Genomic DNA, 23115 nt, shown 5'->3' on the forward strand with positions numbered 1-23115 from the left:
GAAGAGGGAAAGTAATAAACTACGGAGCGTAAGAAGTGGATGCTTTCCTTCCCTAATAATCTCAAAAAAAGGGCCCAAAGCCCAGAACCAAAATGCTTTCTTCATATTAATTTTCTTATTAGTTAATCTGTCATGGCAATTTTGGGAGAGTTGCTAAAGCAGAGGTCGTAATTACAGCTGAAACACTGGATACACTTGAGTGCATCAATTATAACATTAACTTGGTTCGTAACGTAACTGTAAAAGCAGAAGCATTTTCTGAGCAAAGTGCAGCCAGATGTGAATACGTAACACAAAAGAGCTGGTTGAATAAATGTATCTACTCTGGCTTAACTACACTGGCGTAACAGAATGGAGTCAAAGACATTTTAACGTCAAGGAATAATTGTCCTTTTAACATTTGTCTCTATTCATTTAACATGGACAAAAAGGCAAAAATGTACTTAGAATAACATAGCTAGTAGCGTAGCCAGTGTGTAAAATAATTTTTGTACCTTTTAAAAGGGAATGGTCTCGATATCATACTGACAGATGAGTTTGCAGGGACTTTCTATTAGGATCTGAAAGTCCAATACACGAGCTCACAATTTATTCAAGGACGCAGCTAAAAGCAAGTTGATATTTCAAACTCTGTATGAAGGAGCCGAGACTTGATACAAAGGCATTTCAGCATGACCTCTGCTTCTGACATTTCCAAACTGTTCTTTACTCCACGAACATCAGGGCCCGAGTCTGTTAACTTGATTTGAAGATGGGTCTTAAAATGTTTACAAACAGGCAGACATGTTAACTTTTTGCCAGTATCCAGCAGCAGGGGCAGACGGTTGTGAGGGGAAAGCCTCCCCTGCCTAGAGAGCAGATATGCACAGTTGTTCGCAATTCTCTTCTGTGTGCTGGCTGGACACAGCAGCCCAGCGGCTCTCTGCTAGGGTTTAGCACAGAGTGTACGTCAAGGAATGTGAAAAGGTCTTCCTCATCTCACATCTAATTTTAAAGCAGTTTGTTAAGGTCATACTTTGGCCCTTTATAAACTGACAGTATATCCTTGTTTGGAAAACAGTAGTCTCTTCAGAGCAGCCTAGCATCACAGGTAATAGAGAAACAGAAAGATGCAGAGGTATCTAATGAAGCTGGGTATCTGGGAAGGCTGGAGTTGTTTGGGTTAGGCATCAGAAGACGAAGATCAAACACAGCAGAGATGTATACAGAATAGTACAAATACATTACACCAGGCAGTCACATTTACCCTTCCTCGTTACATGATAATTCCATGCAGCAAATGAAAACTGACTAAGAAAGTATTTTTACCCTATAATTAGCCTGAAGATTTCATAGATATTGGACAATACTAGGGCCAGGTATTGGAACCAGTCAAATCAAGGAAAAAAATATCTCCATGTAAAAACAAGGACGAAAAACATTAGTGTCAGTATGCAATTTATTTTTCTGATATTTGGCAGAAAGCTGAATGCCCGTGTACTCCTCTGAAGTTCTAAGAAGTGTTAGAATATGGTACACCGGCATATATGCCCAGCTCACAAATTACAAAAATCCTTACAGGTCACGTTGCAAAAGATTTTGAAGCCATTATCAACGTTATAAATCCTCATGTTTCAGAGCGTACTGCAGCTTCTAAGAGACATAGGTCAGAAGGGAACTTCAGTGAGCAGGTTGTTTCAGAACTACTCCTCTACAACATTTTATGCACCTCTCAGAATTGTCTGCCATCAGTCCTCAGCAAGAGCAGACCTTGGATCAGCCAGGTTTAACCCAAGTGGGTCTGATCTGCACTCAAACAGATATATTCCTGTAAGCATTCTTTTGTGTGCTGGCGTACAGGTCTCTGTAGTTAGCCTGTACGCTTCTGTAGTTCTTACAGAGTACATAAGCAAAGCTGTACTTCCTTTATACGTGTGGTTTTGCTCCGAGTTTAAATCTCAGTGTGTGACTGTACAGATCTGTGGATGCACAGCTCTTCTAGCAATTTGTGTGTGAGAAAGAACAAGATTGTTAACTTTGTGAGATTTGTTTGTGAATCTTACAATTTCCAGCATTTTTTTTGTATTGCTCAGTTTAAAGACCAGCCTTTCAAGTCTGTAATTTCCTCACTGGTTCTGAATGTGGGGAGAAAAAAGACGTAATCTGCTCCTCCTTTGATGCTGTTACAGAGCTGCCTCTTCAGGGAGCAGCAACTATCTTAAAGCTTTTCCCTTTGAAAAACTAACTCACCACTATGCAGCCTTCTGGATTTAAAAAGGCCCCATAGCAGAACTGCTTGCTAAAGAGCTTTTTACAAAAGCCTTGCCATTTTGGAGTCAATGAGCTTCATGAAATTTTCTCCTCTTTTCCTCTCTGCCTGCATACATGCTTGGGTGCGTCTAAACAAGGTTGCTTTGGGGAAGTGCTTGTCCTGGTCATTAGGAGCTGGGCTAAAAGAAATAGTACCCTTCTACCAGGGCAAAACCAACTCAGCAGCACAGCAAAACTAGAAAGAGTGTAAGTGGCCAAGGAGCAGGCTCCAGTTACTTGATTTACACCTATATAATTACACTAAATGCAGTGAAGTTACTACTGATTCACACCAAGAAAAGCATCAGGCTAAACACGTAGCTCCAGCTGAAGTCAGAGCGAGCCACTGCATAAGGAAGTTTGCAGGAGGCCATTTCTGTCTTGTCTGTGTCTTTGAAAAACAGAGACAGAAGGAAAGTGCTTCAGGCCATCCTCTGGCTTCAAAACATGTGCATATGCTAACTTGGAGCACCAGAAATTTATAAATGTGGAAGGTGCTTTTGAGAATGAGCTCTGAGGTGGATTCTCACCATAAATGGAACGTGACAGTGAAGAATGTACATGGTATTAAAGGTCCAGCACGCTCCTTTGTCATTTCCTAGCCTATAGTTTAAAACTATATATTGCAGAGAATAAGTTGACTCCTTCATTTCAGCTGGAAGCCTCCTACTAGCAGGCTTGCTTTTCTTAGTAGACTTTTCACAAACTTCTGATTAGTAATCTACAGATCTGTAGGACTACAGATTATAAATCTTGGCTGTAGAAGTTTTCAGATAACCCTATTCTTGTTTTTCCTTTACTGTTTTACTTAAAAATCAGGTTTTCACTATGTCTAGCATTGTTGGAAGAGGTCCAGTGTCAGTATGGAAAACAAAACGTATCTCTGGCAACTGAGTAGCTACAAAATGGACAGCAAGTTGGGAAACTTCTACCCAAGGCCCAAACAATCTACTTCCCTCATAATCAAAGAGTCAGGAAGAGAAGGACAATCATTCCCCAAACAAATTAATAAGCTTTCCAGGCGAATTTTCAGAACTGGACTCCTTGAAAATCAGTTATTCTCTTTGATCTGTAATTTTAGTTTTGACAGTTTCTGCCCTGTGTACTACAGTTCTCACAAGCAAGTTACAAATTTTCCCTCCCAAGTTACTGTACCTTGACGTAGGCAACAATTTTAAGGGAGATAGTTGCAAGATAGAGGGAGTTCATTGCAAAATCCATCAGATTCCACCAGTCATGTACGTACTCATTGAATCCACCATCCCACATTTCCTTGATTTCTCCCCAGATAAAACCTGTAGAAAGAAAGAGGGTTCACTGTCATGATGAGGTATTATTTGCCACTAAAGCATTGTGTATAACTCATGTAATAAAAGATAATTCTAAATTAACAGCTTGGAAAAAATGTCTCATTTCTCCTGTCTTCTACAAAGTATAATACTGCTGATTATGAGACATTTTACAACTCTGTGGGGAATGTAGTCTAGAGAGATATGAGAAAGACCTAGGTTTCCTATCCGGGGCTCCAGATACACACACAAGGATAGTGCTTGAAACATACATTAATTATAACCAGTATGAGTGGATTGGCTCAGATGAAATTTGTTCTATGTGAATAAACTATTCAAGCAACTGTATTTGGTATAGTTTCTAATAGATTGTCTGCTCTCATATAAACTGTAAGTAATTCATTGCTCAGTGGACAGTACTGATTTTTCCTGACTTTCTCTGCAGAACATACACCACTAGTACCAGCTTCTGTGTGCTGGCACATTTCCTCCCTGATCTGGAAATATCACACTACAGAAGGAAGAAGTGAATGCACTCTCTATGCTCAGTCACTGTATTTCTGCATCTTGCTGCACAAAAAGCCCATAGGGACTATTTGCAAGAAAAGGTAGGACTCGGCACGAAAAACAGCACTGCAGCCTGGCATCGCATCTCTAGCAATGACTCACCTACTGTCAAATATGGCTATGGGTTTTGCAAGGTGAGTATTTGTTCCCGAGGATACAGCCAGAGCCCATCATCTCAACTCTGAAATGCTTTCTGGTATTAATTTGTGGCACTTGTAAACCTTCACTACACCCCCTTGCAGCTGGAGGGGTGAGTGGCAGCTTCTGAAGTTCATTACCAGACTGCTAAACTCACCTGGCATCCAATTCTAATTTGCAGTAACTTCTATGTCCTTTCTTGTAGAACTGTTTAAGTATTTTTGAGAGCCTGTCCCATTAAAAAGCAAACGGCAGCTAGGCTTCTTCATCACCTACATGCTTCTGAGAATGTCTTTAGAGCCCCCAGATATTTTGAATTACCCAGATTACAACATTATCCTTGAATGAAGACCTGAAACACATGTGAAATTCAAAAAACAAAACAAAACAAAACAACCCCTCCAGGTGCATTACCAATATGGTCACCCAAATTGCTACCCATACCTAACCACAGGATACTGCAGTCGTCACTGAAGTGCCACCTGCAACTCAAGTTTTAGGACCTGAAAGTTCAATCTGAAGAGCAGATAATGTTGAAATGAACTGCTGCAAACGTCCAAATACCAATCTTAGCTCTTCACCTGCCAGCCAGCAGGTTAATGGTCAGGCAAGCATTATGTCAAGGCCAATAAGGTAATTTTATTAAAGCTGCCTCCAAATCTTTGCATGCACACGTAGACATAAAATAAAATAAATCAATGGAAAGGAGCCTGTTGGAGAACTTATACACTGTATTTATAGTGAGTTATCGTTGTTGGTTACTATAGTTACAGCAATGCTGTGTGTGCCTGTTCTCTCTCTCCTTTTATAGTGGAAGATATTTCTTAAATAATAACCTTTAATCTGGTGACACTATTCTAACTGCTCCATTTAATAAACAGTCCCATAATATTCCTATTTATCTGAAACAAAGGAACTCAAAAAGAAGAGCAGACAGCTGTAAGATGATTTTGAAAGGGTTTTTTTAACAGATTAACCTTCTTTCATCTGCAAATCAATTTTGCTGAAATGCCTACCATTTCCCTCAATTTTAACCATGAAGTTAAGGATAAAGTGAAGAGATCACCTAAGCTCAGAAAAGACATTTAACCTTCTCAGCTTATTCTGAAGTTTCTACCAACACATGCATTTCAATGCCATAAATCAGTTTAATAAGATAATGAGGTTTGAGTTACCATTTGTAAGTAGTGGTGGAGCTATGCAAGGAGCAAAGTGCCCTGGGTCACACTGGAAAGTGATTTGTGAACATGTTTGCAACTCTTACTTTGTTTCCTTGTTTTCCATCAGCGGTTTGAGGTTTGGCATGGGGCTAGGTTTGCTCAGCACAGAACCAGCCTGATCCAGAGCCGCCACAGAAACAAGGAGTTGGGGCCCAGTGTTACCAGGAGAGGAACCAGCAGGCACAGGAAAGCAGAGCTGGACCCGTGAGCAGCACTGAGGAGCCATAAGGAGAGCTTCAGAGGCTGAGGTTTGTGAGAGGTGTCCTCACAAAGGATCAGTGCGGCTTCCCAGGCTGCTGACCTGGGAAGTCACAATTCACTGCTACCTAACCTCTGGGGTTTTGCACTGAAATGACCCGGGCTGTATGGACAGAGGCTGGAGGAGAACTAGAAAGGTGTGGAAACCGTTGCCCATGAGCAGGCCTGCTAGTGAACAAACCAGCTCAAAATGGTGCTACATGTTAATGGCACAGCAAGGGAGACGGGAGCTTAATTAGAGGAGATATGCTTCTAATGGAGTCCATAGGTTTTCACCTGCTGTTGTGTTAGAGCTCAGTTTGAAAGGGTAAATACTTCTCTCCCATCAAAAATATATCCAACTATGCTTCTCTGCTCTTCTCTCTCAGTGGCTCTATCCGCTTTTTCCCATCCCCTCTCCCTACCTCACCCATACATCCTGACCTCAGGAACATAAACGCCTTCTTTTCTTCACAGTTGTTGCCCAAGCCAGAATGGAGTAAGAGCCTCACGTTTAACTTTCTGATAATAAATACTCCCTCCTTCTCCTGCTTATATTAGAGCGCTCGATATTGATTTGGTTAATCAGCACAGAGGCATAAGGCAGAGTGAGATTTATCTTCCCTTTTCTGCCTTCCTGTAGGCTATCTGGGAGTCTGGGAGCCCAGGAACAAACAGGTCTGGTACCTGCACACTGGCTCCAGGAGCAGATCAGTGAGAAGGCGATCGGCGCTGCCTCCTGCCATGTACCAGCCAGCAGAACTAAGTCAGCATCAGAAGCAACGCCATTTGTTACTAGCACGACCCAGAAGCTAATTCCTAACCTGTTCCTCACACAGAGCATGGGGGAAGCAGGGAGGGAGCTATGTCTGCTGCAGTTTACTCAGGGTCGTGTCTAAAGGCATGTCAGATGGCAATATGAACAGCAGAAAAGCCCTAGGCCGACAGGATCTGTTGTTCCAGAATGAGCCCAGCTGTTCTGTGCAGTTACTGAAGCTGGCTGCCAAATTTCTTTACATGCTGATGATGCTGAGATCAGGAATGGGTCTCTGCACCGTTGCCACGGGTGCGAGTCAGGCGTCTGTGGCTCTGGCATTTTTGTGTTTCTGATTTACCTAGAACCCAGGGCAGGATCATCCACTCCACGATGGTGGGAGGTGGCCCCTGCATGTGAAGGTCCGTCCTGACGATGTGCTGCGACGCCAGCAGGAGCATGAAGAGGAAGGTTAGGTAAGAGCCGGTGTGGCAGATAAACTTTATAAATGGCTTTTTAATGAACAGTCCCAGCCTGCTCTTCGGTGCAATCAGATATGCCACGGATAGCACAGGAAATAGCAGTCCAATGGTGACACAGGTCAAGAGTTTTACTGCCCAGTGTTTCCGCCTCCATCCTGGAAAACCGTCATACCAAAGGGTTGCTAGTAGCTGCTGGCAGTTTGGCTGAGCAACAAACTGAGGAGGAAAATAAAAAAGAAAGATTATTACTGACTGGTACTTCGTGTGCACTCCCCTTCACGTATGTGTTAGAGCCCACACAGACCTTCTTATTAAGTTTGGGGCTGGCTGTGGGGTGGAAACGCATATTTTGGAGACAGAGGGAAGAAAGGACAGATATTTCGCTCTTATTTTTCTACATAGGATTTAAGATTTCTTCGATGAGGTCTTCTTCTATCTGACGCATCCTTATGTAGGTCAGTCACTCTCCACACATGCAGCCTCATGCAAAAGTGATACAAAGAAAATTACTATGAGCTTTTTCTCCTCCCATGTGTTTCTGTTTCAGAACGTTTCTTTTCCGAATGTTTCAGGTTTCGACTGGCTCAAACAAATCAGTGTCAGCATCTTTAAGAAGTGACTAAAAGATGAGACAGGAGGGAAAAGGTGTAAAGCTCTGCGAGTGTGTGTGAGAAAGGGAGAGAGAACGTCTCCAGAAGTGTGTGGGGTGCTGCACATGGTTTTGTGCAAGGAGGCCAGCGCATGTGTGTGTGGGATGGGCTGGGCATGAGACAGCATGCAGTGATGTGAAATTCAGCCAGGTGACATCTGCTGGGAAGCAGGACAGCACATTTGTAAACGTGCCCTGCTATTAAGGAAATGAGTGGTTGTAAAATGTGAGAGATGAAGCAGAGACAAAAAGAAACCTTTGATCACAGTACCAAAAGTGACACTTGAAAGTCTACTTTCACTCTGTAAAAAATAGCATTAGAACGGTGATTTATTGCATCTCGGTGACTCTATACCAGACATGCCCCGGCTGCAACTACTTCAGACTGTTTTAATACCGAGCAGCCCTTGGAATTTCACACTCAAGCCAAAATATTTCCGATCTATGCCAGAAGACTTTATGTTCCTGATTATACCTGGACAGCCCCATGGTTTTCAAAACTTTTCAGACCCACAACTAATTATAGAGATGTCTGCAAGACCAAGACAACTGTGTTTATCTTTACATATTTGATTTCTAATCCATCTTAACGAACTCGTACTTCTGATCTACTAAATACAGATTTCTCACTGGGCTCTGCAGGTTCAAAAGAAAATCTCAGCTGTTGTTCTGAGGTTGCCTATTACACATATTTTGCTGTAATTAGATCAGAAAAACTGTCCTAGCAGGGATACAGTTATCAATAAACACATTCCTGTAACAATGTAACTGCTATGTTCTATGATCAGACACAGCTACATCAGAAAGAATCACACTTCCTATGGACACCACAGTACTAGCAGCATTTATCAAGAAGAAGAGACCTTTTATAAAGGAGACTCCAATCGGTGAGTGACCTGAAGATGACAGTAGTGTTTATTACACTTGACTTATCTGTATTTAAAAGGGATCTCTAGGAGGGATGTAGTGCCACCACGCTGCTCTTCCTCCTCAGGGAAGATTTCATCAGGAAAACCACTCTTTCACCACCAAAATTTAAAATCAGCTCTGGAAGGATGATGCCATGGTAGCAAGGGATCCAGCTTCAGAATACAAGAGTCTCACTGTTTTGCCACCCCAAATCGGTATGATTTTTCAGCCCTGGCAGAAGCCCCTGTGTAGACACTACTGCATTCGGTGTAGACAGGGCCTGGGCTAATACTGAATCAGCCACCACATGTGCATTTATGAGACAGTTGGGAGGCTCTTCTCATCATGTCTAAAGATACCTAGGACTCCCCGTAGTTCTTAGTCACCAGGAGATCAGTACGGTATGAAAGAGACAATTTCTTAATAAAAGCTTTAGCACACACCCATATCTTTAAAATATTCGTTCACTGCCAAAACTGCCCAATATTGGGAGGACTCTTCATGCGCAGTTCTCAGAGTGCTCTATACAAGCAGAGCACCGGTCACTGCCACGTTCAAAATGACTAAACGAAGGTCAAGCGGAAGGAAAAATCAGTTACTCAGTCTGATAAAGTCATTAATTTCTGTAGGTATTTTTAGATTTTATATATTTTATACAAACATAGAATAGTTTGGGTTGGAAAGGACCTTTAAAGACCACCTAGTCCAAACCCCCTGCAGCGAGCAGGGGCACCTTCAACAAGACCAGGTTGCTCAGAGCCCCGTCCAACCTGGCCTTGAATGTTTCCAGGGATGGGGCATCGACCACCTCTCTGGGCAACCTGGGCCAGGGTTTCACACCCTCATTGTAAAAACTTTCTTCCTTATAGCCAGTCTAAATCTACTCTCCCTTAGTTTAAAACCATTATCCCTTGTCCTATCACAACAAGCCCTGCTAAAAAGTTTGTCCCCATCTTTTTTACAGGTCCCTTTAAGTACTGGAAGGCCGCAGTAAGGTCTCCCCTGAGCCTTCTCCTCTCCGAGCGGAACAGCCCCAGCTCTCCTAGCCTGTCCTCCCAGCAGAGGGGTTGTTCCATCCCTCTGATCGCTTTTGTGGCCTCATCTGGCCCCGCTCCAACAGCTCCAGCTCTGTCCTGTGCTGAGGGCTCCAGAGCTGGACGCAAGACTCCCGGGGGGGTCTCAGCAGAGCAGGGCAGAAGGGCAGGATCCCCTCCCTCACCCGGTGCCCACGCTGCTGGGGATGCAGCCCAGGGCACAGCTGGCCTGCTGGGCTGCGAGCGCACATTTATATGTTACAATGGCCAGTTTATACCGGAATCAGACCATTTTTGAACTGAGTAGTTTAAATATATGGTCTCAGGAGGATTAGTATTGAAAAGAAGATCTCCAAGAGGAATATCTGGCCTTTATGAAGCTGGATGTTTATGTGTTATTAGTATAATAAACATGACTGCTGCATCTAACATACAAATGACACCATGCTCCAGAGGGCATCAGAAAAGATCAGAAATGCCTTTGATTTGGAATCAACCTGCACATGCATGCAGCAGAAACTGGACAATAGTTGATACAGTAACAATCTCCAGAAAAAGCGAAGACCTGTTGCCTGTAACAATCAGAAAATGCTATTGTAAAATTCCAGGTCTGGGGATACTGATGAAAGAAACAATTCTACAGAAACTGAAAAAACATCAAGCATCGATTGTCGTCTGGTTGGTTGGTTTTTAATCTATGATTTCAGAAGGGTCAGCGCGTTATGTCTAGAAGCTAGAAGAAACAGAAGGTTACACTGCTGTATTTTCTCACTTAAGATCACAAACAGGAGCTGTGACCAGATGTGTTCTGCAGTCATTTACATGGTAATAGATGCTGCTGTTCTCTGAGATGAGGTACAACTTTTTTTTTTTTTTTTTTTAGGGGGAAAATGTATAAACACATTTTCTCTTTATCACATATGATAGAAAGCTCTAAGGGGAGAATAAAACTGTTTTTCCCTTGAGTCAAAGTCAGAGTCATTTGAGAAATCAAATGACTGTATGTTCCTCTGGTTGCTGTGCAACTTGCAAGCATCTTAAAAGCGCCTCTTTTCTGCCTAATAGCTCATTTCTAAAATGTGCTTTCTGATGTTAGTTCTTCAAATGGAGAGAAATTCACACATCATGAAAGAGCAGCTTTAAAGACCAGCTTGCAAAGGGAATGGAAACAGAAAAAGCCATTAAATTTTCCAATCAAGCCCATCCCAACCTTGCTGAAATAGGCCTAAGGGAAATTTAAGCACGCCACACAAAGAAACTCTCACTAATATCACAAACCATCAAATGGTGTCTTTATTAAATGTAAGGCTAAGCGCTTACCAATGTAGGTTTTTACTAACTCGTATTAGTCCAACTAATTATTCACAGATTTAAAATTAGTAAATACTGCATCTCAGATATCAAGTACTGCAAGGACTACAGCTGGCTGAAAAACAAGATTTCCAGTGTGCAGAAATACTTGAATTCCGAATTATAACAAAGAAGTCAACTAAGCCCTTGGTGTGCTGCCTAAAGAACCAATTGCTTTTCCCTAACTTTGTGTTAACTTGAGAGAATACAGAAACTAGCTGTTTCTCTGAGGGGTCCTGTGAATGTCGGCCTCATCTTTGCTTCTAGATGCTGTTACTCAGACTAAAGCATCAAATTCACTGACTACACTAAACCACTGAAAGCTCAGCTCATTAAGGATTGTCTAGGATTCATACTGCTAAATCGATGTACACAAAATATGAAAACATGAAAAAGCTCAGCTTTAGCACTTTCAGGTGTGAAGTAGCCTGAAACTGTAATAATGTCATGGAACTTTTATTATCATCCCTAATTTCAAATTTCTTCATAAAGTTAAGAGAACAATCTTATTTCTACGTTGCAGATAGACAGAACTGAGATCTGGAAAAGCAAGCTGACTTCTCCAACACCACTTATGCCAAGGCCTTTCCTAAGTACGAGTTCAATTTCCATGTAAGTAGGGTCCCAAATGTGTTTTTTCCCCTTTTTGCAAAGCCTTTCATTTGCTGTAGATGGAAATAGCACATGTGTATACCATAGCCTTTTATTATTTCACAGGAACATACCATATGTAACAGGATTTGGTATCAGTTAAATTTTCTGCACAATGAAAAGGAGAGATCGTGATCATTTAAAAAACTGCAGAATGTCCCAGTTTTGTACATGGTCCAGAATCAGAGGCAGATGTACTGTACCAGAAGATCTCCATTTGTGTAAGAAGATGAGCAGATGACTTGCAAACAGTTTATTTCTCCAATACTTAACAAGCACGGTATCAAACTTTTTTTAAAGGACTGCTGCATTATAAGAGCCTCCGATCTCTATCACAAATGGCAGCACAAGACATCAACCCACAGACACGATGGACAATGTTCTGACAGTTGCATTAATGAAAAGAAACACTTCAAAAAGGTGGCACTTATACTCAATTCAGCTAATGTATGAACTAAGTATTCAACGCTATGAAGCCTGCGATAGTGCTGGCATAACATTGTCCAGGATTGTCCCTACCTGTAGACAAAGCCTGCATTTCTGGGGGAGCTAATCCAAAGAGCAAGCTCCTTCTCCATTACTTCTTGAGTAGAATCTGTCCCTATCTGAAGATACAGTTCACTTAATGACTAGGAGATCAGATGCAACTCAGAGTACCTTCTTGTGAGGACAATGCCACTGTGTCACCTGTGGGCAAGATGCTCAGTCTCCTGGCTTCTGAAAATGGGGATAACTGTCTTTGCCTTTCCAAGAAGTGAGATCAGCAACCTCAATCATGGTTGGGAAGCACTTTGAGGGTAGAGACTACTGCACTATAAAGCCTTTTATGTTCTCTCTTTCTTCTTTCAGTCTTGCCAGGGTCTTTGTGTAACATTTGGCTTGCAGCTGGATTGTGCTATTAGAGAATTTCATTTTCAGTGTTCATCATACTCATTGTCACCTGATCCTCTACCAAGGGGAAAATTTTTAAGGGAAAAAAGCAGCTGCTGGATGGAGTGTCTTTTTCTTAATACCTAATCTTTACTGATCTTTTTATGTCACTTAAATTCTCCTTCTCGGGAATTAAATGCTTTCTGCATGCTGTGCCATTAATACAAATATCAAACACAGAAATTACGTTCCACCCCCCCTCCCCTTATCTATGGGGAAATCCCTTATCTCTCACAGTCGTAAGTAATTTAGGATCAGACACAGATGGGCTGAGATGGTAATGCCTCGGGGAGCAACTGAAATAGCTCCCTGATAGACATCACGGGCTGAGCACAGTATCTCTCTGCGTTTATTCCCATTATTGTGAAGGCTGCCAACAGGCTCTTCTGTTTGGAGTTTGTTGGAGCTCTTTTCTGTACTCTTGCTGTGGATGGTGATAGTGAATGCTCTTCATAGATGAATAAGCACTAATTTGTAACTGCAGAGCCCTGTTGTTAATAAGCAGGACTGAGTTCTTCTATCAGTCAGCTACATCAGCTCCCACTGAGGCTACCACCGAGAGCCAAATGTGACATGGGAGCCATGAAATTAACTTTAGTTCCCCTGCCTGACACTCATTTCAATAGGTTAGATCTCACCAACAGCACTGTATCCCACAGCATCTAAAACATGGCAGCTGCATGCCCGCAAGGTTACTGTGCTTGGGGGTATTATTATGTGCTGCTGCCCTCCACAATTAAAGCTATTTTGGCTTGGAAAGACAGATTTTTGCATGAACTGAGCTAGACTTTGCAGTCTGTGTGACAGGCAACTGCAGCGTCTCATGTAGCAGCGTAAGTACCTATTTTAGCTATATCTGTAAAGAATGTGGATTTCCCATGAATCCAATTATCATTGAAAGGATAAATGCCATGGCCATTCTCCACTCTGCAGAAAGCCCTGTCCCATCCTGCAGAGATACTGCCTTGCCCCCTCTCTCTGGCAGACTGGAGATGTCTCTGAAGACATCCCTCCCCAGCACTGGCAATCACCGTGTGGCCAGGCAGAGCTGGGAGCAGCAGATGATGGACTGGGGAGAGCACAGCCTCTTGTACTTGAATTATCAGAATCAATTGGCTGGAATTTCTTTCCTCCCATGAAGATACAGGAAACTCCTATGCTGTCAGTCCTTACCACAGGCTTGGGTTTATCAATCAATGCCAAATCCTAATGTCTTAACCCACAAAGCGTAACACACGCCGTCCCATAGCCCAAACATGCTGCAACACTTGGCACAATGTCAAGAGGCACATGGATCGCACTGTGCAATGAAGTGATCCTCTTTACTCTAACTTCGACTTCAGGAACATGAAATGGCAGGCAAAGAAACGAACTTTTGAAATCCATCCTCTTCCCGCACTCCCAAATCCTGCAGATGCTCCTGCTCAGAACCGAGTAGCACAACACACTTCCAGCGCAACAGACAAAACACTCTCCCTCCATTTCGTACCAAGCACAGGATCTTCTGAGAAAGAAAGGAAATGCAGTTATTGTATCAGTTTGATTGCTCTCAGAGGAATTTCCAGTGGGCAATACTCAAAGAGCTACCTTTCTAAATTAGTCCAAGACAGAAGACAGAAACTATCTGTGGCCTAATTCGATGTCTGCTGCAGAAAGCCGGTAAGCCCTATAAGATCAGATATTCTATATAAGAAATACTGGCCTCCTCAAGTCGGCAGTGTTGCGAACAGTGAGATGAATAAGAAAATCCTCTTTTGTAGCACTTTTCTTTTTGAAGTTCAACCTTGTTAATGACTGCAAAGTTATTTACATTCTGCTGCTGAAGTGTGAGCTGCAGAGGGTAAACACCTAATGGCTGTTCATCCTGTTAATTAAGTACTTTCTGCAACAGGAAAAAAAGGAAGAAATGAGACAAAAAAGTTGGAGGGGAGGCTGTATAACTCAGGGAGAATGGACTACAACTCAATATTCCTCATCAGGCACTCCCAAAAGATAATAGCTTTTTCTCAGGAAAATACAGGATGAATATCCTATCGAAAACACAGCTGCTACTCACATGCCTGTTACTACTAACAGTGAAGCACTGATGCAGATCCAAACGGCAGTCGTTCCTGCCATTAAGAAGATCGCTAGCTGAGCTGGAAGAGTCCTTCTAGAAAACCAGGTGCTACCCAAATTGCTCAATCCCTCTGCTGGTGAATAAACCAAACTCCAGATCCTCCACAGATGAACATATGGCCTCAAATTACACAGAATTGTGTCTAATCTGTTCTTAAAATATTTGAAGTGATGATGACACATAAGTCTTAACTGAAGTTCTCGTATCCATAACACTTCTCTTGATGGTAGCAGACGTGAACTCAGCTTAAACAGCAGCAACTGGAAATTCACCAGCGATGTGAATGCTGGCAAAAGGCAAGACTGTATAACCCCTAAAAGCCTGCTACAGTTCCATCAAAGATTCATAATTTTCACAAATTTATGTTGGATTGGTTTAAACATTTAAATAAAAGAGGTCCTGCATACTCTAGGGCAAAGGTAGAAGGTTGCAAATCCTGGGAACCTACCTGTGGAAGCAGCAATTAACAAAGTGTTTAAGCTTGAAATTAAATCCATCTCTACCCAGAGCACTTAAACATGTGTTCAGCTACAGGTTTGTATTTATGGCCTGTGTCAGCAGGATTTAAATACAGGCATAAATTCTGCATTGAATAAAGGCAAGCCGCTGAACAGTGCTTCTGGAGGCCAATCTCTGTTAGCAAACACCTCACCAGAACAGGATTTGTCTAGGTCAGACCCTGAGCAAGAGTCCAGACGTAAACAAAACTTCTCAGCATTTATTTTAGCAGACAAAAGACTACAGTTGATCAATAAGTTCCCCTAGGAAGTATTTCAGCAAACACTCCAGGATACAGTTCTGTTACAGAGATTAAGTAGGCATAGACTGGGTTTCCAAAGGCAGAGAGCTGCAGTACAAGCAGGTGCTGAACATGAGCGATACACCTAAGAAAGACAGTTAATTCACAACACACTAACTGCGTTCCAAGAGCTGGACAGGGGCTATCGAACACATCCTACAGCAGCAATGAAAAAATACTCAGGCTAAAAAACTGTTTAGAGACAAATCTTGCAGAGTTTCCTAAGTCCTCTTGCAGACAGCACTTCCAGAGTTACAGATTTTGCAAATGAATACCAGGAGCTCCAGGCTTTAGTTGAAGTGGAGAAGGTATTGACTTATAAATAAAGGCTGGCTTTATTCTCCCTAGTCAACTTCTAACATTTACATTAAATAAGTGAGAAGTAAAGCAAACATGAGAATTTTAGAAGTCATTCACAAGTATTTTTAAACACATACCTACTTTACCCTACTAGTGTTAATAAAAAGTTCTAAAAATATTTTTCATTTGCTTCCTTTCCGACCTGAGACATACCTATGCTGAAACTATAGAATTTTGGTTTCTTTTTCTTTCCTACCTTACCTTGTCCTGAATGAATAAATTTACTTCAATACCCAGGAAAGAACAGACCAGCATTACTCTAAACACTTCTTACATTCTTGGGAACCTTCTAAAGGCTATCTCTGCTTCTGAGTAGTATCACCATTGTGGGGTGAGGAGGACATATTCTTTGCTGAAGGATGTTTACTCAGCCAGCTGTGGTTTGCAGAGAAAGAGTAAGAATACAAAAATGGCGGTCACAGTTTTTAGATGCCATTCTGCACAAGATCTCACTTTAAGGGGGAGGGGAGGGGTTATGATTAACCCATCCATCTCACTTTTCTCAGAGTGAAGAACTATGAGGTAACTGTGTCCTCCATCATGAGACACCTAAATGGCTCATCTGGATGACGATGGATCTGAGGTATACATAAGAGGAGCAAGGGGAGTGGAATCTCAGTTCTTTTCTCTATAGTTTCATAACACTCCTCAGTAAGCAACAGAAGTAAAGCTGAAATTCACAGAAATCAGATAAATAACAACCACCCCTTCTACATCCAAAAGGGAGAATCCATAGCAATATTCTTTCCACAGAGTTTATTATTTCAGGGTATCAGTCAAAGTGAAGTATGAAATAACATTATATACTCTTCACTACTGACGTAAAGCTGATTCTGAAAGGCACTCTAGACCTTCAGACGCATCAAGACTGAACACTTGGCTTATACAATATACAAGGTGTCACTTCTCTTTCCCAGTTTCTGTTGTCTATAGAAAGCAAATCAATCATGTCCTGTACTTTAACTTTGGCTTCCCAAGCCTCTTCTCTTGCTGGCAAGAAGACTGACAGGATACAAGAAGTTAAGGGAACTGACAAACCCATTAAATCATTCTCGGATGTTCTTAAAACAGCGGCAATCCCTTTAGCTTTCAACGTATTTCCTGTCTTCGTCCAAGAGATCATTTAAGTCAGAGGCACAAGGCAACAAAAATTACCTAAGGAACGATCAAGGCATTTACTGCCTGCTACACATTACACTAACACAAGCAGAGTCCTTGTCCTTGACTGACACACCAGCCTTATGTTGTGTTTTCAAATTTGTGTAAGGCAGGATTAGTCACGAGGTGATTTTGCTGTCAAAAGATAGTCTTCTGCAGTTCTGTTCTGTGACAGCTGCAATATGTGGCTAACCTTCATCAATTGGAACATTTTGGTGTTACGTGAATAATATACCAAATAATACCGTTCCCTCAAATAAACATTCAAGTCCACTTTGTCAAACTGATGAACCATCAGTTCTCAGAATATTTCTTCTTCTTCCAAGTTTGGAGAGAAGTTAAACTTAAATGCCACTTGTCCTCATTTTTGTAGCACAATGCAGCTGTACAGGTTAAACTTCCATGCTGATTTCCAAAACTGAAGCAGATCCAGCAACTGCACAAACCCGCAGAGCAGGGGCACAGCAGATAAGCACCACTCACCCTGCTGCCCCCCCAGCGATCCGCGGGGAAGACTGCTTTAAGGGTGCAAATGCAGGTAAGTCTCCTCACCTGCCACCCCAAAGTCCTGCCGCTGAGGCTGCCAACAACAGCTCCGTTGGTGCCACATGCATGGAAGATTTTGTGATGTGGTCATCTGCCTGCTGGGACTGAGTTCAAGGAAAAACAGCTTCATTTAGCACAGGCCACTGTTCACACATCAGATGGTAACTTTGCTGCATACAATAATAAATAGATGAACGCTGTTGGAAAATTAAAGGTGACATTTGGACATTCAGTGCTTTAGAAATCTCTAAACTTACATTCAGGTTTGTGGTGTACGACAGATTTGGAAGTAGCATAACTGCACCATCCTCACCATCTAATACCATAAAGGACAGAGATGTTCCAAGTCACTACAAAGGGAAAAGCTTCCACAAGGAGCAGCTCGGCTTCCCCCATCTACTACTAATAAAGATCTTTTCATGACATGGTATGATTTCATTCCAGAACCCTGAAAGTAAAAGCCTGTTAATTAATCTTCTGAGCTGCGCAGGCTCACCAAAAAGATAGCTTTTCATTGTGACTTTAAAGAACACAATACAAATATTCAGCCCTGTATCATTATATCTCCAGGCAGTCTGGCAAGAAAACAGAAAAAAAATGCCTGAGAATAACTTAGCAGCGCCTGCAAGCAAAGAAAGATCTGTGGCTATCCATCAAGACACCTGAATGGCTTTCAAAACAGGTAAACAAGGTGAAGTAGATGAGTTTTGATTTTCACAGACCTCGCACTTGATTTTTCATGCATCTCTGATATTTTTAAAAGCTCTTTTTATACAGTAACTGAAGTGCCCGTAGAAATTCGCCAGGCTCATGCGTAGTCCCTGGAGAATGATGCTATGCTTCTAACTGCAGCCACACAGTTGACAAGAGTCAAGACGCAGCTGAAAAATACGTGGCATGGCAGGAATGATTACTCATTCACTCCAGTACTGTATCTCAGAAGGTACTTGTCTATGTAAATGTCTCGGGAAAAAAGAACTAAAACTTTTGAAGCTTCATCCTGAAAAGAAAACAGCAAAGAGCACTGTTTTTAAATTAGAAAAGCAAACAATTCTACTTCTCTCCTTTCCTGTCATTGATTTAGAGTACACCAAGTAAGAAAGACTAAGGTTAAGGTTTCTGAGAGGGAATTTCATGTACACCTTTGATCTAATTCAGTGAAAGTGCTAAGCAATATAGTCATACGTAAAATGCATTTTTTTCTGAGTGCTTTGCATTGTGTGTGTTTCTCACAGACATATAAACTAAACCTGCACATCCACAACCATCAGTGCCAGAAAAATGCAAGGCACGAAAACCCCACTACTGTGATATTTCACTTCATTTTGAAGATGTGAATGACCTGTGACGGAGAGCAGGAAAGCAGGAATAGGCTGAATGTACACTGCCATTCTTGTTGCTTAGCAGAATGTCATCTACAAGGAGAAATCTGCCCTTTTAGACCTGATTCACTGCTACACTATGGTTGCTTTAAAACATTTTGGCAACATAAAAAACCTTAAAGGACACAAAAATTATATTTGCATTTAGCCTATGCTCTGATTCTCCAACACAGTGTTGGTACACCGCACATATAACTGTGCTTTACGTGACTGGCAAGATCCTAAGAGATGACTTTTCCCCATCTTTTCTTAGAAATGCAAACAAATTAACAAATGCAGAGCTAATTTGGCGCCAGAACAACATAGTGAAGATTGAGCCCCAACAGCTGAGCTATGCCTTTTCTTATTAAGTCTTCAGCACCTTTCTCCTTGCGAAATTAGTCATGAATAAAAGAATTTGAAAAGTAATAATATGAAGACAGATGCCACACACTACAGAATGAAAAGCCTACTTCTCTCTTAGACCATGAATTCCTGCGATCCTACGGAAATAATTTCTTCTGAAAGCTGAGTGAGAAAACTGACATGTCTGAGCTAGATCTACCTCATCATGTTTCACAGTGTACTAGAGCTGTCCTCATTTTTTCTAATATTTTGTGACCGCCATGCAAACAGTGATCACAACCACTAAATCCTTCCTATCATCTAAAGAAATGATCAAGGCCCTTTGGTAATTTGAAACTGAGGACACAACCATTCTACACTTAAGAAAAGATGGAGAGAAAGCTTGTGAACAGTACACAGCATGGTTTTAACATATACTACCATAAAATACACTACAAAGCTACCTTAGGGCACATTTTAATCTTTCCTGTAAAACTGCAATTTTTTCTTCCGTATAAACAGTAATTTACCTTTTAGGATACATGGGCTTATTAAAAACAAACATGAAAAGCAAGAAATTTCTTCTCCAGTGTTTTGGCCCTCCTCCAAAGGAAAAAGGTCGTCTTCTTCACGAGTGACACGTTTGCCAGTTTATAAACTACTTAACACATGTCATGTTTGGGAGAAATCAAAACTTGTACCTACCAGGCTTTTTTGTTGAAAAAAAAAAAAAAAGAATGTGAGATTTTTCTACTCTTGTAAAGATGAAAACCGTATCGCTGTCACAAGGCAGAAATGCACGGGCAGTGGGATTCACCTGGGGCTACACACTGTGGTGGAGCCTTTGTGATGAGGCCAGTATTTCCCTGGAGGCAGAACTGAATTGAAGCGGTTCCCCTCACTAGTCCAGCCCTCGTCCAGGTCGCTCACAGTGAAGACTGAGGCACTCAGGCCAGATCAAAAGATGAAGTTGTGTTTACCATGAGTATGTTTACCGGATTCAGTGCAGTGAACCAGGATTTGTGTCCTTGGCAGGACTGATGGCTAATTGTTTGCTAAAACTTCATGTACAAGATCAGATTTTTCTCCAGTAGCTAGGTGCCAAAAGATGCAGCTAATTCCACAGTGGAATTTCAAAATGCCTCAGCATTTTGCCTTGGGGAGAAGAACACTGAATGATGTGTCTGGTGAAGAGTACTCTTGAATTCCCAGATCACTTATGCTGGTACAAAGAAAAAGTAACTTTCAGATCTACTCCCTACCCAGAACACACAGTACTGCTCCTCCATCCAAAGGCAATGATCTCTTTACTAATAACTTCTCCTCTAGAAAGAATCTTGAATGTATCTGTTCAATTAAGCTGATATGGAATCATTTCATAATTTGGGGAAAATTTTGAGGTTTGTTTCACTCAAAAACAAAAAAGCTGCAGGAAATTTGTCTAGCAATTAATCCAAAATCAATGTGAGATTATGCATTCTTTAATACTGAATATAAAGAACTAACAACTGTGGTAACAATTTACAGCCCCAGAAAATAACTACGGTCCACTTTGGATTTTCGTCTCAGGCTACTAGAGATTTGACTACCAACTTTGTGAACTTTAAGATATAAGAAGCTTCTCCATCCAATCCAATCCAATCCAATCCAATCCAATCCAATCCAATCCAAGCCAAGCCAAGCCAAGCCAATCCAATCCAATCCCATACAACATTCAGACATAAAAAACCTCAGCAGCACAAGACCTGCTCTTAAAAAGTCTGCTGCTTCTCTCTGCAGAACCGTCTTTCACAAACCCAAACTTGTTTCTATTTCCCTTCCTGTTCCCCACAAAAATTCTCTCAGTCTGATACTCTTCGATCATGATTAAAAGGCACTTCTCAGTGTCTCCCTGACAAATGTTCCTACTCATTTTTTTCAGAAGCTGTCAATAACATGTATATCTTTCTTGATGTTTTATATTGGACTAATTATCATGATACGAAAACCACTGCAATATTTTGTTGCATACAAACACCATCCTGCAGGATGCATCAGGTATTTGTGAATAAACAGGTAGGATGAGGAGGTTCAGTAGCGCTGGCTTCCCAAACTCACTCATTCTGTCCGGGCCCACCAGTATTCTACCTGGAAACAGCACTGACTTTAGCTGGCAACACAGAGCATATTTGCTATGATTTATATGCTGGAATTGTCATGAATATGTCACAAAACATGGAATTTGTCCATATGCTTGGAATTCAGTCAAATATGCCTAGAAAAAAAGAAATAAAAACTGTCAAGCAACCAAGCAAAGATTAAAAATTTGCTACTTTAAAACAAAAGAGCGTCAGGACTGTTTAGTACCGCATTTCAAATACAGTGAGCTCCTTCAGACTTGCAGCTTCTCAATGTGAACACAAGATAAGGGGTAGTCCCAGATGTATGCTTGGATATCAACAGTGAGCCTGAACTGTGACAAGACACGGAAATCAGCAGTGACCCACACACAGCAGTGCCAGCGGTGTCCCGGCTGCCGAAGAGTGTGCGTGAATGCAGCGCCTGTGGCTATCAGGCCAGTAAAAAAAAGAGAAGAGTTTCTGGCCCTTCTTAGATTCAAGGAACATCTAACCTGATATATTGTATTACCTTTCTCCAGACCAATTCTCCACTACTTCTTCATGTCCCTAAAGCACACCTGGTGTTACCTAACCCTGTCAGCTAGAGTAAAAGCCACAACCTGACATGAAGGCCAGTGAGCCTGACACTTCACGGGAGTAGCCCAGTCAGAGCAGTAAGTAGCCACATGCTAGATGCCAGAAAGCTTGAGGCTTCAGCTCCAGCTTGTTGCACCAAGGGACTGCTACTCAGGAGGTGTACCAGACCAAAGGGAAGAAAGGAAAATCTGCATCTTTCACTTCTTGGTTATTTTACCTCGGATGACATGAGCAACCATGAAGGGAGGTGGAATGTATCATACCAGGCTGTCCTCATCTGGGTCAGTGCATAAAAAAATGCATCAAATGTAGGGAAGACAGTGAAAAGAGCAATGTGGCAGGCTTTTCCGCCACTCCTGTCACCCTCTGGACACAGAAGCATGTAACAGACACTGCAATTCTGTTCCTCAACCAAGGAGGCTAAATTCCTCCTTCAGATAACCTGGCACATCACCGGCCAACAGTAATATATCATCTACTAAATTCTGTCCAGGTTTGGAAAGAGAAAGAAAATCCAGAGCCAACTAATGAAACTGTTGTCAGCATTCTCCTTGGGTTCGTGGCCTTTATTGAATCAACTTATAAATCTCTGGATTTGCAGGGCTTCTGAAAGGCTCTGTGCCCTTTAGCTGAAGTATGGCTTTCCTTTCCGGTTTTATAGGCAGAAGTTTGAATTTCTGGGAATTGCTCCTCCATTCCTAAAAAACAGCTGAATCAAGAAGCAAGAATCAGCCTGAGGTGTGTCAGGTGTGAAGAAGTATTTGCATGACATGATCCACTTCCTATCATCACGTGGGCATTTTCACCTAAGAAAATTGCTGGTAACATGGAGACCTGGGACAGTGAGAGTCCTCTTGATCTCTCCTGCTCACTTTTGCTGCTGTCATTTCTCTGGCCCTTATGAGTTAGCGTTGAATGGGTGCTAGCAAGTGTTTGGTGGCTGAAGGAAGTGAATTGTATATTATATTATTTCCTGCACTCAAGACCTTCATGAGCCAGGCAACCTCTCCTAGATTTTGGTTCCAGTATAAAAGCAGCTACTGGGAAAAGCTTTCAGAGCTAAGGCACCTGGAAATCTCTGAAGGCTGTTCTTTGCAGGGGGATGGGTTACAACGAAACAGGATTCAATTATCTTTGAAACAGTAAGTGCTGGTGCCGTACAGGCCATAACCCACTGCAGCAAGTCCCAGTCCTGTTGCCTCCAACTGTCATCACATTCACGCTGTCACCAC

General features: G+C 41.9%; 1 protein-coding gene across 2 annotated transcripts in view; it reads right to left on the reverse strand.

Annotated features, from left to right (window-relative positions):
- The window catches only part of TRPC5 (transient receptor potential cation channel subfamily C member 5), a 103744-nt gene that overhangs the window by 31994 nt on the left and 48635 nt on the right, over nt 1-23115 (reverse strand). For both annotated transcript variants that reach the window (XR_012765509.1, XM_075435625.1), the window contains exons 4-5: nt 6856-7192; nt 3445-3584 (exon numbers count right to left, since the gene is read on the reverse strand). Coding sequence is in view for 1 of the 2 variants with exons in the window: in XM_075435625.1 (XP_075291740.1) it covers nt 3445-3584; nt 6856-7192 (477 nt within the window). In the remaining variant the exon portion in view is untranslated. The remainder of the gene's footprint in view (nt 1-3444; nt 3585-6855; nt 7193-23115) is intronic.

Source organism: Opisthocomus hoazin, chromosome 14, assembly GCF_030867145.1.
Source record: "Opisthocomus hoazin isolate bOpiHoa1 chromosome 14, bOpiHoa1.hap1, whole genome shotgun sequence".
Taxonomy (NCBI): domain Eukaryota; kingdom Metazoa; phylum Chordata; class Aves; order Opisthocomiformes; family Opisthocomidae; genus Opisthocomus; species Opisthocomus hoazin.